This window comes from Dendropsophus ebraccatus, chromosome 4 (genome assembly GCF_027789765.1).
Source record: "Dendropsophus ebraccatus isolate aDenEbr1 chromosome 4, aDenEbr1.pat, whole genome shotgun sequence".
Taxonomy (NCBI): Eukaryota; Metazoa; Chordata; class Amphibia; order Anura; family Hylidae; genus Dendropsophus; species Dendropsophus ebraccatus.
This window is the reverse complement of record NC_091457.1, coordinates 157527245-157541878: the sequence shown is the minus strand read 5'-3', so window position 1 is coordinate 157541878 and position 14634 is coordinate 157527245. Positions and strand designations below refer to the sequence as shown.

Below are 14634 nucleotides of genomic sequence, written 5' to 3'. Positions count from 1 at the left end.
AGCAGCTGGATATGTGATATATAAGTTACTGTACAGTATAGCAATCAGCATGTGGTGTATAATGTATAGTAACTGTATAACCCTGATAACACAGCAGCAGCTGGATATGTGATATATAAGTTACTGTACAGTATAGCAGCATGTGGTGTATAATGTATAGTAACTGTATAACCCTGATAACACAGCAGCTGGATATGTGATATATAAGTTACTGTACAGTATAGCAATCAGCATGTGGTGTATAATGTATAGTAACTGTATAACCCTGATAACACAGCAGCAGCTGGATATGTGATATATAAGTTACTGTACAGTATAGCAATCAGCATGTGGTATATAATGTATAGTAACTGTATAACCCTGATAACACAGCAGCTGGATATGTGATATATAAGTTACTGTACAGTATAGCAATCAGCATGTGGTATATAATGTATAGTAACTGTATAACCCTGATAACACTGCACAGGGGCGGATTAACTTTACCATAGGCCCCGGGCTGTTCACCAAGCCTGGGCCCCTCCACCCCACTGTAACTATGGCGGCACTAGCCTGGCGTTCATAGTACAGGATAGATAATGTCATGATGTCCTGATTTGTGCAAAATTGCCATAAAAAAACTGTGATTTTTTGCAAAGCATGGCAGAAGTGTAGCCAGGAGACAGTACACTATTGAAAGTATAAGTCTTTTTGGGTGGTCATGGGCCCCCCAGGAGCTCAGGGCCCCAGGCTGCCGCCCAAAATGCCCCTATTATAATCCACTACTGACACAGCAGCTGGATATGTGATATTATACGTTACTATACATTATACTCCACATGCTGCTTGCTATACTGTACAGTAACGTATAATATCACATATCCAGCTGCTGTGTCAGTAGTGGATTATAATAGGGGCATTTTGGGTGGCAGCCTGGGGCCCTGAGCTCCTGGGGGGCCCATGACCACCCAAAAAGACTTATACTTTCAATAGTGTACTGTCTCCTGGCTACACTTCTGCCATGCTTTGCAAAAAATCACAGTTTTTTTATGGCAATTTTGCACAAATCAGGACATCATGACATTATCTATCCTGTACTATGAACGCCAGGCTAGTGCCGCCATAGTTACAGTGGGGTGGAGGGGCCCAGGCTTGGTGAACAGCCCGGGGCCTATGGTAAAGTTAATCCGCCCCTGTGCAGTGTTATCAGGGTTATACAGTTACTATACATTATACACCACATGCTGCTATACTGTACAGTAACTTATATATCACATATCCAGCTGCTGTGTTATCAGGGTTATACAGTTACTATACATTATACTCCACATGCTGCTTGCTATACTGTACAGTAACTGTATAACCCTGATAACACAGCAGCTGGATATGTGATATATAAGTTACTGTACAGTATAGCAGCATGTGGTGTATAATGTATAGTAACTGTATAACCCTGATAACACAGCAGCTGTATATGTGATATTATACGTTACTGTACAGTATAGCAGCATGTGGAGTATAATGTACAGTAACTGTATAACCCTGATAACACAGCAGCAGTTTGTAGATACAGGATGGAGCTGCAGATCCCCATAATGCAGTAGTGTAGTACAACAGGCTAGAATAGAGAAGCAGGGCTGCTGTCAGAGGTCTGTGTGGTAACATGACAGCAATGGGGAGGGTGTGTGTGTGCTCAGCATGGACCAATCAGGACTGACAGAGACTGCAGGGAGCATGAAGTAATGAGCAGGGCAGATGTGAGCGCAGTATAGCAGCACTCTCTGTCCGGGGAGAGAGGGGTTACAGCTATGAAGAGATTACCTCCACAGTCCTGTCCCCTAATGTAAGCCCCAGCCTGAAGTAGATCTGCTATGATTTGAACGGTGAGTGAGGCTTCCTGGTCAGAGTACAGGGCTGTATAACCAGCTATGCAGACCATGCCCCTCTCCCGCTCCCTCTCCCACCCAGTACAGGGAGCTCTTACACCAAAGCAATGCTCTTACACCAAGTCACAATTTTGAAAAACTGTGAGCTCTTCTTGCAAAACGCTTTTAAACCAAGTTACTCTAAAACCAAGGTACTACTGTACAAGCAAGCTTACATTATGGGTGGGGATTGAGCAGGATACCCCATTAATTTTCCGTGGGAAACCCCAATGCACACACTTTTTTTTTTGCTTGTTTGTTTGTTTTTATAAAAGTTTATGAAACATAACAGGGACATACAGTAAACCATCATTATTTTATTATAAAAGTTGCTCATCACAAAATTATATATTTTATCATGAAAAAAAAAACATCAATCACATTCAGTAAAGGTTTTGTACAAAAAAATGTTTTCAGTTTATTGTAAAGTGACTTTTTATTGTCCTAAAAAACAACTTTTAAACTTGCAGCCCCGTGCCCAGCGGCTGGGGCTTAGAATGTCTATGCATTAGGCTGGCACAACCTCCCTGTCCCTCCTCATCATTAGGAATGCTCCAGGCAGATTGTCTCCTATTCCCCATCTGTGTCAGCCCGGCACATGGGCTGGATTGTTAAGACACCTGTGCAAATGTTCAGCATGGAGAAAATGTTCCAGTGGCATTCCTAATGATGAAGAGGGTGTGAAGGAGGGATGGAGGGGTGGTGCAAAGTTAGGGCACAGATATTCTAGGCCACGGCCTTAGGGCACAGGGCTGCAAGTTTTAAAGTTGTTTTTTAGGACAATAACTGCATCACCTGCCGAATGGACCCCAGGACAGATCTTGGATTAAAAACAGCTATCTGAAGGTACAGTACAAGCGGTTTGGGGGGTCAGATTGTGGGTACAGAGTCGCTATAATGTATGGCAGAAGTTAAAGCTCAGGGAGACAGAACAGGGTAGAAAGGTAAAGTTCGATCCATCTCTCCTCACACAATCCATCAGGCCTTGTTGTAGTCATTTCCAATAAGATGATGTAAACAGATCAACATATTTTTAACTTTTTGTATTTTTCTTACATTCTAGAAAAATTTATGTCGTTTTATAGTAAGATTCTATTTGTTGCTAATAGCAACCGATCACAGCTCCCATAGCAACCAATCACAGCTGTGCTTTCATTTTACCTTCTTAGAATTAGATTCTCTCTCTTGCTCATAGCAACCAATCACAGCCCAGCTTTTACATATCATATTGCTCTGGTAAAATAAAAGCTGAGCTGTGATTGGTTGCTATGAGCAACAACGAGAATCAAACTACAATAAGGTAAAATGAAAGCAGAGCTGTTATTGGTTGCTATGGGCAACAACGAGAATCTAACTACAATACGGTAAAATGAAAGCTGAGCTGTTATTGGTTGCTATGGGCAACAACGAGAATCTAACTACAATACGGTAAAATGAAAGCTGAGCTGTTATTGGTTGCTATGGGCAACAACGAGAATCTAACTACAATACGGTAAAATAAAAGCTGATCTGTGATTGGTTGCTATGGGCAACAACGAGAATCTAACTACAATAAGGTAAAATGAAAGATGAGCTGTTATTGGTTGCTATGGGCAACAACGAGAATCTAACTAGAATAAGGTAAAATGAAAGCAGAGCTGTTATTGGTTGCTATGGGCAACAACGAGAATCTAACTACAATAAGGTAAAATGAAACCTGAGCAGTGATTGGTTGCTATGAGCAACAGAGAGAATCTAAATACAATAAGGTAACATGAAAGCAGAGCTGTTATTGGTTGCTATGGGCAACAGTGCTAATCTTACTATAGACAGCGCCAAAACTCTCTTCACATGATCACAGTCTACGTCTTAGATTTGTGGTTGGCGTAATTCGGAAAACCAAACTGTGAGATCATTATACTGGAATATACGAGCGGCATCTTCCCATAAATGGCGGTCAGCTTGTTCAGACAGTAGGATCTCTGCAGCAGGTGTTCGGCCCGGTGCCACATCCCCGTGTACCCGCTTCCAGCGTCCTTCTCTAGGTTCCTCATGTCTATGGGCTTCACCAGCACCCCGGCAGTCATCCCTGTGTAATTTGCCACCAAGAAGTTCATGGCGATATCGTCACAGTTCTGCATCTGGTCGATCATGTCATGGATAGGACGAGGCAACCCCTGGAAAAGTCTCAGATAATCCGTATGGAAGAACGCCGCCCCGACCAGTATCATCGAGTACTTGTCACCGCGCCCGGGGACCGACACCTGAAGCTCAAAGCTGCCATAGCTGAGTATTCCTGACGGGGACGTTACATGTTTCCGGGGGACAAACCCCACAATCTGACTGGGGAAAAGCTGCAGAATAAAAAAAATGTGATTATTTTTGGTCAAAATAATTATAACTTTTTTAAAGGGGTTGCCCAGGCTTACAAAAACATGGCCGCTTTCTTCTACAAACAGCTCCACTCTTGTCCTCAGTTTAGATGTGGTATTGCAGCTTAGTTCAAATGAAGCGAATAGAGCTGGGCCCTCTCCTTTTCTCACTTTACACTTTACCCATCGGACAAATCATCAGCAAGTTTGGTTTTCAGTACCATCTCTATGCTGATGATACCCAGCTATATACCTCCTCCCGTGATATCACCCCCGCACTTCTACAGAACACCAGTAACTGTCTGTCTGCCGTCTCCAACGCTATGTCCTCCCTATTCCTAAAACTAAACCTTTCTAAGACTGAGCTTCTTGTCTTCCCTCCCTCTGCTAAACACCCCCCACCTGACATCTCCATCTCTGTCTGTGGTGCGACCATAGCCCCTACACAGCAAGCCCGCTGCCTTGGGGTTATGTTTGACTCAGATCTTTCCTTCACTCCTCACATTAAATCTCTTTCACGTTCCTGTAATCTGCATCTAAAAAACATCTCTAAAATCCGTCCCTTCCTTCCTGTCGAATCTGCTAAAACTCTCATTGTCGCTCTGATTCATTCCCGTTTAGACTACTGCAATTCCTTACTAATCGGCCTTCCTTCCTCTAAACTCTCCTCTCTCCAGTCCATTCTCAATACAGCGGCCAGGCTCATCCCCATGTCCAGCCGTTATACTGATGCCTCCCCCCTGTGCCAGTCACTACACTGGCTCCCTGTTAAACACAGGATACAATATAAAGTCCTCCTGCTCACCCACAAGGCTCTCCACAGTGCTGCACCTCCATACATCTCCTCCCTCATCTCTGTCTACCGCCCTACCCGTGCCCTACGCTCCTCTAATGACTTACGATTAACATCCACCTTGATCCGCACCTCTCACTCCCGTCTCCAGGACTTCACCCGAGCTGCACCAGTTCTATGGAATACATTACCCAAGACTGTCAGACTCACCTCCAATACCCAAAGCTTCAAACGTGCCCTCAAAACACATCTGTTCAAACAGGCTTACCAGGTTCCCTAATTTTGACTCAACCCTCAACCCCCCCTCCACACACACACACACACACACACACACACACCTCCACCACGCACACAGACACACATACATACACACACACCAAGCATTTAAGCACTTAGACCTGTGCATGCAGGCATTGGCTGGTGACAGGTTCCCCCCCCCCCTTACCTGCACTGCCTTATTTATAAAGATGGCTGGACCATAAGAACAATGAAGCACTTTGCCCCTCTGCCATTTTGTCTCGCACCCCCTCCTGATGTGTGTAAGCTCATGCATGCGAGCAGGGACCTCACTCCTCATGTATGGATAATTATATGTATCTCTGTAATGTCGATTTTTTGTCTATGTATGTACCCCAGAATTGTAAAGTGCTGCGGAATCTGTTGGCGCTATATAAATAAAAAATTATTATTATTATTATTAATACCACACATAACCTGAGGACAGGGGTGGCGCTGTTTTTGCAATAAAAGTAGCTGTGCTTTTTCCAATCCTGGATAAACCCTTTAATGGACATCCTGACAAAGCTGTCATTTCAGTAGGGTGGCGCTGTGGCTGGTGCGGAGCTCAATGTATCATAATTCAGTATAATGCAGCTAGTCCTGATCACAGGGGCCTGTTCAGTCCACGACATACATCCAATGCATTTCACGGACAGAACATGGTCACGTCCATCCCAATGTAGTAAAATGTAGAAGTAACCCTTTTGTGGTGACCCTCCATTCCTGGAGCGGAGCTCTTCCTGTTGGCTGTGTATTATAGCTGCTTGTTCACATTGTCATTTCAGCCTGGCTCGTGTCTATGGTGAATACCAGTCTGCTCACTCACTATTATATGACTATATGCTGAATGATAGTCAGTGATCGTCGTTGATGGAGTAGTCGGAATTACCTGCCAGACGGAGAAGGCGAAGGAGATGTCATGTGCGCTGACAAGCGTGTCGTCATCCATCATCAGGACAGCTGCAAGACACAAGTTATTACAATCACCTTGACATTACTTGTAAAAGGCGCGACAGCTTCTTAAGATGTTACACGCGTGCCTCGATATGTCTCAGTATGTCTCTGTATAGGGGACGCAGGAGCTGCAGTGGCGACTGAGCCAGCCCACACCTAACTAACCTAAGTGCACCCTTCAACCAGCGTTCTCACATCATCTTTCTGATGCAGTGTTCTCTGTGGTTCTCAATCTGCCTCCCTATCTACCACCACCCTGTGGGGTAAGCGCCACCTAGTGGAGGTGCAAAAGGAGTACACCACCACCTAGTAGGGAGACAGCTGAGGTGAAGAGGGGGCAGTAACACCTGTTAGGATCAACAAGAGCACCTTGTGGGGCAGATAGAAAAGATTATTATGTTGTGGTGGGCACAATACGGTAATGATTATTGTAGGGGGATTGTGGGATAAAAAACATAAGCACCAATACAGCATAGGGCACTAGCACTTTGTGGAAGCCGATGAAGGAGAACGTTTTCTCTTAGCGGATCCCTGAGTGCATATGTCTTCTGTGGCCCCTGTGTCTCCCCAGCCGGGGGGTTATGGATCCCACCCTATCTGTCCCTGTCTGCCCTATATGCTACATGGAAATTCACTGACGTCAGCTATGGTGGCAGAGGAGCACCTGGCGCTGCAGTTAGGTAGAAGTGGGGAGAAGAAAATGTGATTACAGGGTACTAATGTGTATTCTGTATTCTACCACAGTGTAGAGGATGCCATAATTCCTATCCTCCAGAGGGTGGCAGGGCGACATACATATACACATAAATACACATGCATACAGCCTCTATTTTAAAATATATTCACATACTGACACCTAGTGGTGGAATTAGGTATTATTAAAAGCACCAAAAGTAAAAAAAAAAAAAAAAAAAAGAGAAGAAAAGCAAACACGGTTAACAAAATAATTTAAATAACGTGCAGTAGATTAGCAAACTGTATACCAATATGGACTATAGTGGGGCAAACCAAGAACCGGAAAGTCATCCAGTGAAAGTCTGACAGCAATAAACTTATAAGATGATCAAAATCTGAATGTATCTATATGGGAGATTTAGTAAAGATCCTCACCAAACTGCTTAGAATCTCTTTGCAGCTAAGACTTCTCCTTAAGGCAATAACCTAATGTCACCACTAGGTGTCACTATCTGACTATAATACATTGTATAGCAAATACTAAATTATCTATCGGGGTATTTCAGTATACACAACTTTATGATCATGTGACGAATGCCCTATGTATACTGCTAATAAAGATGATTTTATTTATTTATGTTTACTGTTTTTTTGGTTCTTGCACGTGACCTGTGCAGCTACTGTATGGTTACCTGTATGGTTGGGTAGTCACCTAAAGCATGGGCCAGCCCCCTAACACAGGACGCCTCAAACCTGCCCTGACAGCTTGTGCCCACCAGATCCCCCATAAATACCCCTGCTAAGCCACCAAGCACAAGTGGATCCACAGAGGAAGGTGAGGAGACTTGCAGTATAAGGCTGGGTTCACACTATGTATATTTGAGGCTGTATTTGGTCCTCATAGCAACCAAAACCAGGAGTGGATTGAAAACACAGAAAGGCTCTGTTCACACAATGTTGAAATTGAGTGGATGGCCGTCATATAACGGTAAATAACTTCCATTATTTCAATACAACAGCCGTTGTTTTAAAATAACAGCAAATATTTGCCATTAAATGACGGCCATCCACTCAATTACAACATTATGTGAACAGAGCCTTTCTGTGTTTTCAATCCACTCCTTGTTTTGGTTGCTATACAGCCTCACAAATACAGCCTCAAATATACATAGTGTGAACATAGCCATAGGTGGAAAGTTTCTGCCAAGCCTCCTCACCCAGGACAGAACCTGCAGTAACCTGATGCAGACACAAGGGGGAGCTTGTATTACAGAACTTTTCTTGTATACCCAGTTATAATCTATATCATAAAAATCAAAGTCTGTCTGTCTGTCTGTCTGTCTGTCCTTCTGTCTGTCTGTCCTCTATAAACTTCCAAACGCCTGAACCGTTTGACCCCAAATTTGGCACACAGATACATTGGGTGCCCGGGAAGGTTATTGCGAAGGTCCCGTCCCCGCCAGATGTACAGGAGGGGAGGGGGAGGGGAAAGAGCGGCGCCCCATAGAGATGAATGGGAAAATCTCCTCACTGCAAACACAGGTGATATAATTAGCTGCAGCAGACACGGCAGTTGGAGCCTTAGCAACCAATAGGATTACTGCTTTCATTTTCACAGGGAGCAATGGTTGCTAGGGAAGCTGCCTCACAACATCCACAGTAATAACTGGTAGACCCCCTACTCGATCTATACAGTACATGTATATACAGGACCCCCTACTCCATCTATACAGTACATGTATATACAGGACCCCCTACTCCATCCATACAGTACATGTATATACAGGAGCCCCTACTCCATCTATACAGTACATGTATATACAGGACCCCCTACTCCATCTATACAGTACATGTACATACAGGACCCCCTACTCCACCTATACAGTACATGTATATACAGGACCCCCTACTCCATCTATACAGTACATATATATACAGGGCCCCCTACTCCATCTATACAGTACATGTATATACAGGGCCCCCTACTCCATCTATACAGTACATGTATACATGACCCCCTACTCCATCTATACAGTACATGTATATACAGGACCCCCTACTCCATCTATACAGTACATGTATATACAGGACCCCCTACTCCATCTATACAGTACATGTATATACAGGGCCCCCTACTCCATCTATACAGTACATGTATATACAGGGCCCCCTACTCCATCTATACAGTACATGTATATACAGGACCCCCTACTCCATCTATACAGTACATGTATATACAGGACCCCCTACTCCATCTATACAGTACATGTATATACAGGACCCCCTACTCCATCTATACAGTACATGTATACATGACCCCCTACTCCATCTATACAGTACATGTATATACAGGACCCCCTACTCCATCTATACAGTACATGTATATACAGGACCCCCTACTCCATCTATACAGTACATGTATATACAGGACCCCCTACTCCATCTATACAGTACATGTATATACAGGACCCCCTACTCCATCTATACAGTACATGTATATACAGGACCCCCTACTCCATCTATACAGTACATGTATATACAGGACCCCCTACTCCATCTATACAGTACATGTATATACAGGGCCCCCTACTCCATCTATACAGTACATGTATATACAGGGCCCCCTACTCCATCTATACAGTACATGTATATACAGGGCCCCCTACTCCATCTATACAGTACATGTATATACAGGGCCCCCTACTCCATCTATACAGTACATGTATATACAGGGCCCCCTACTCCATCTATACAGTACATGTATATACAGGGCACAACAATTATACCAAACTGTGACTGGATAACACCGCCACACCAGACCTGACCAATACCGCCATACTGTGACTGGATAACACTGTCATACCAGACCTGACCAATACCGCCATACTGTGACTGGATAACACTGCCACACCAGACCTGACCAATACCGCTATACTGTGCTGGATAACACTGTCATACCAGAACTGACCAATACCGCCATACTGTGACTGGATAACACTGCCACACCAGACCTGACCAATACCGGCAAACTGTGACTGGGTAACACCGCCACACCAGACCTGAATAATACCGCCATACTGTGACTGGATAACACCATCATATCAGACCTGACCAATACTGCCATACTGTGACTGGATAACACCGCTATACCAGACCTGACCAATACCACCCTACCGTGACTGGATAACACCGCCACACCAGACCTGACCAATACCGCCATACTGTGACTGAATAACACTGCCATACGGGTAAATACAACCCTGCAGGTGTACAGGACACTACAGGTATACAGGACCCCAAAACTATACACTACAGGTGCACGGGACCTCCAAAAAACTATATACTACAGGTATACAGGACCCAAAACTTTACACTACAGGTATAAAGGACCCCAAAACTATACACTACAGGTATACAGGACCCCAAAACTATACACTACAGGTATACAGGAACTCCACCAACTATATACTACAGGTATATAGGACCCAAAACTATACACTACAGGTATACAGGACCTCAAAACTATACCCTACAGGTATACAAGACCTACACCAACTCTATAATACAGGTATACAGCACCTTCACCAACTTTATACTACAAGTATACAGGACCCCAAAGCTATATACTACAGGTATACAGGAACTCCACCAGCTATATACTACAGGTATATAGGACCCCAAACTATACACTACAGGTATACAGGACCTCCACCAACTCTATACTATAGTTATACAGGACCCTCAAACTATTCACTACAGGTATACAGGACCCCCGAACTATATACTACAGGTATACAAGACCTCCACCAATTATACACTACAGGTATCCAGGACCCTCAAACTATAAACTACAGGTATACAAGACCTCCACCAACTATATAGTACAGGTATACAGGACCTCCAAACTATACAGTACAGGTATACAGAACCTTCACCAACTGTACTCTGCAGGTATACAGGACCTCCCTCAACTATACACTACAGGTATACAGCCACCCCCCCCAACTACACACTACAGGTATACAGGACCCCCCCTTCAACTATGCACTATAGGTATACAGCCCCCCCAACTATGCACTACAGATATGCGAGACCCCTAAAAACTAAACATTGTGGGTATACAGAACCCCTCCAACTATGCACTACAGGTATACACTAATTCCACTGATTGACTCAGATGAAACAATACCTTTAGCTTGGCCTCCTAGGCACCTTAGAACAAATCTAATTAACACACTGACACTTTATACCCGGGCAGCGCCGGGTACATTTTCTAGTTTATAATAATTTGAGCTCGTTTTGCAAATTGCTCGCAAACCACATTACTCGTAATCCGAGGTACCACTGTATACTGTGGCTGCAAGTCCGACCAATGGGTCTAATAAGCCAAGCTTTGTATAGGAGGGGGACGGCACTCTGTGGTTCATGAGAAGTCCAAATAGTAGCATAGAGAGAGAGAGACCCGGCACTCACCAGTGGTTAGTGAGTGCTGGGTCTTTCTCTCTGTTACTATAATAACCCAAACTTTGTATAGGAGAGGGATGGCACTCTGTGGTGCACAAAATAGAAAAGTCCAAATACAAGCATAGAGAGACCCGGCACTCACCAATGGTTGGTGAGTGCTGGGTCTCTCTCTATGCTACTTTAATAACCCAAACTGACATCACCATAGACCTCTGTGCCCTAGCATTGTCTCATCCTCATTCTACCGATGATGGTTACCTGGACGGTAGAGCTCACCGCCTTATGCTTGGACATAACTCACCTTTGGTTTCTATCTCTGGAAAGTTTTGCAGCCTGTTCCTCATGAGGTTGACCGTCTGTTTCTTGAAGAGGACGGGCACAGGATGGGGTCCTAAGCTCTCCCACAATTCCTGGGGAGGGTCCTGTCCCACATTATTCCATACCACGATCACACGGTGAAGCTGAGGCATGGCCTGGTAATGGTTCAGCATCTTAAGCAGCAGGTCAGTCCTGTTATAGGTCTGCATTATCAGTGTAAAAGAGTCCTGGGGAGATGGGGTGGAGCGGGAGAGTACCCGCCGGACGCCCAGTATTACATCTTCATGTGCGGAGGGAAGCAGGGCAGCGAGGGTGCCAAGGAGGAAGAGGAGGAAAACGAGGAAGGCGCAGGAGACACGGAGCATCTTGATCCTCAAAGCTTTTCTCAAAAATCTAGGACAATATAAGTCAGTACAATTAATGCAGTGTGAACAGAGCCTGTAGACCACGGGAGTCAAACGCCGTCCCTCCAGCCGTTATAAAACTACAATTGCCATCTTGCCTGGGCAGCCAAAGCTTTCCTGATGGGAACTGAAGTTTTGTAACAGCTGGAGGGCCAGAGTTTGACCCCCCTGCAGTAGACTGTCAGGCCACGCTCTCAGTAATCTTCAGGTCCCCCGCTGAATGCTCCAGCTGCAACTTGTGAGACGGACTCAGCAGTGACAGCCCATCCAGCCCATTCAGCATGATTGTGCCAATATGGTCCCCTCCAGCACAGTATGGCTCTGCTGTGCCACTCCCCGAAGCTACCAGCCGCATCAGCAGCGGTAGATTCACAGCGGGGGGGAAAGCAGTTTTCTTCTGACACGTGAGGACAGGAGAGGGGTGGCAACTAGTCACCTGGGTGGGGAGCCACTAGTGACAAGTCATGTCTCTCTGCCTGTCCATCATCCCTGCACTGCACACTGACCGGCAGAGAGCTGTGGCTAGTTATGGGTGGCTCCCAACCCAGATGACTAGTTGCCCCCCCCCCCCCTCTCCTGTCCTCGTGTGGCGGAATGAAACTTCTTCTTTCCCACTGTAAAGCTACCTCTGCAGACGTGGCTGGTATGCTCCGGGAGCTGCACAGTGGGTCTATCTATCCTGTGCTTCTGGGAAACATATCGGCACAATTGGTCTGATTGACCCTTTGACCCCATGCATTTGGTGTTCGGGCTGTGTGTGCGGCTTCACATCTACATTTCACAATCCAGAAAGCTGTATAGAGATGGAGGCATGTGACCCAGAATTATACCTCATGTCCAGGAAAGAGCTCTTCTTGTGGTAGATGATCTCATTGAGACCTCACTGGAAAGAAAACAGAACATGATTGTAATCCAGTGTTATCTATCAATAGAGATCAGAGATATAATACTGTATAATAACCACCATGTATAATATCCGCCATGTACAACAACCACCATGTACAATACCCACCATGTACAGTATAATATCCACATGCATAACATCTGCCATGTATAACGACCGCCATGTATAATATCCACATGTACTGTATAATAACCACCATGTATAACATCCATCATTTATAACATACGCCATGTATAATGACTGCCATGTATAATATCCACATGTACTGTAAAATAACCACCATGTATAACATCCATCATTTATAACATACGCCATGTATAATGACTGCCATGTATAATATCCACCATGTATAACGTCAGCCATGTATAACGTCCGCCATGTATAACGTCAGCCATGTATAACATCCGCCATGTATAACATCCATCATTTATAATAACTTTTGACACGTCACAGGCCATGCTATATTTGCTATGGCGACCGTACACTCCTACACTCAAAAAGCCAAATCCTTCTCGCTGGTCACAATAAGACCCCGTGTGTCCCCGCTCATCCCACGTGATAGGGAATCGAGTAGTGGATTAGCGCAATACCGGATATCACTGTATAAAGACTCCAAAGTGCAAGAACGCCAGATAGGTGAAAAGGGTCAGACATTGTGCGGTGCAGTCCGTACATTACTCGCCACTCTGTTATTGGCGCGCTAACAGCTCATAACATACTGTACATATATAATGTATGTATACAGCAGATATATATATATATATATATATATATATATATATATATATTTAAATAGCATATACAATCTAATTTGTACCCCGGGACAATGTCTGTGAAAATTTTTGGACATGAATAAAGTTTTTCTAAATCTCGTCCACTTTGCCATCTCTGTAATTGCTGTAGATTCTCCCTATGGACCCGCAGCTAATACTCCTGACCTGGCTGCTCTCTCCGGAGGACTCGCTGTCTGTAGGACTTCTATAGTCTGGATACTTGGAGAGAGTGTCAGCTCTGGCGGTGTGATGTGATTGTGCGGGGATGTGTGCACCACTATAGGATTAACCCTGTGGAAACAAAACAAACCCCCAGGTGATATTCTTACCCAGTGCTGAAGATGGTACAAAGAGGTACAGCAGCAGCAGCAGCATAGCAGAGCCCACACCGCTCCTCACATCTCTGAGTGCCTGCACAGACTCTGCACTGATTTCCTGTTGCAGACACTTTCCCAGAATGCTCTCTGCTCCGCTCATGCTGGGATTTGGCTCAGGTTACAGACTCTTCTCCAGCACTTCTTGTGCGCAGCACTTGCTGCAAAGTTCCCCATGCATCTATAGCACTGCAGCCATGTAAAAGTCATGTAAACCTCCAAGTTGTTAGTAGAGTATTGTTGTACCGTGTTAGCCATAGAATAGAGAAGAAATCAGGCGATACATTTTGGAGGCTAACTGAGTATATGTGATTGTAGCTTTCGAGAGTCTATAGCTCCCTTCGTCAGACATGATGTTATACAGAACTGAAAAAAATCACAGACTTCTACACACACTAGACAGAGATCATCAAAGGATTTTAGGAAACTTTAGAATTAACA

The 14634-nt window shown here is 44.6% G+C and overlaps 1 protein-coding gene across 1 annotated transcript; it reads right to left on the bottom strand.

The window, feature by feature from the left end:
- Positions 1-2217: 2217 nt before the first annotated feature.
- On the bottom strand, positions 2218-14245 carry EXTL2 (exostosin like glycosyltransferase 2). The gene is made up of 5 exons (XM_069969033.1): positions 14149-14245; positions 12973-13025; positions 11722-12131; positions 6217-6287; positions 2218-4237 (listed from the first exon to the last, which is right to left on the bottom strand). The coding sequence occupies exons 2-5, from the start codon at positions 12975-12977 to the stop codon at positions 3746-3748; spliced, it is 978 nt and encodes a 325-aa protein (XP_069825134.1). The 5' UTR covers positions 12978-13025; positions 14149-14245; the 3' UTR covers positions 2218-3745.
- Positions 14246-14634: the final 389 nt, after the last annotated feature.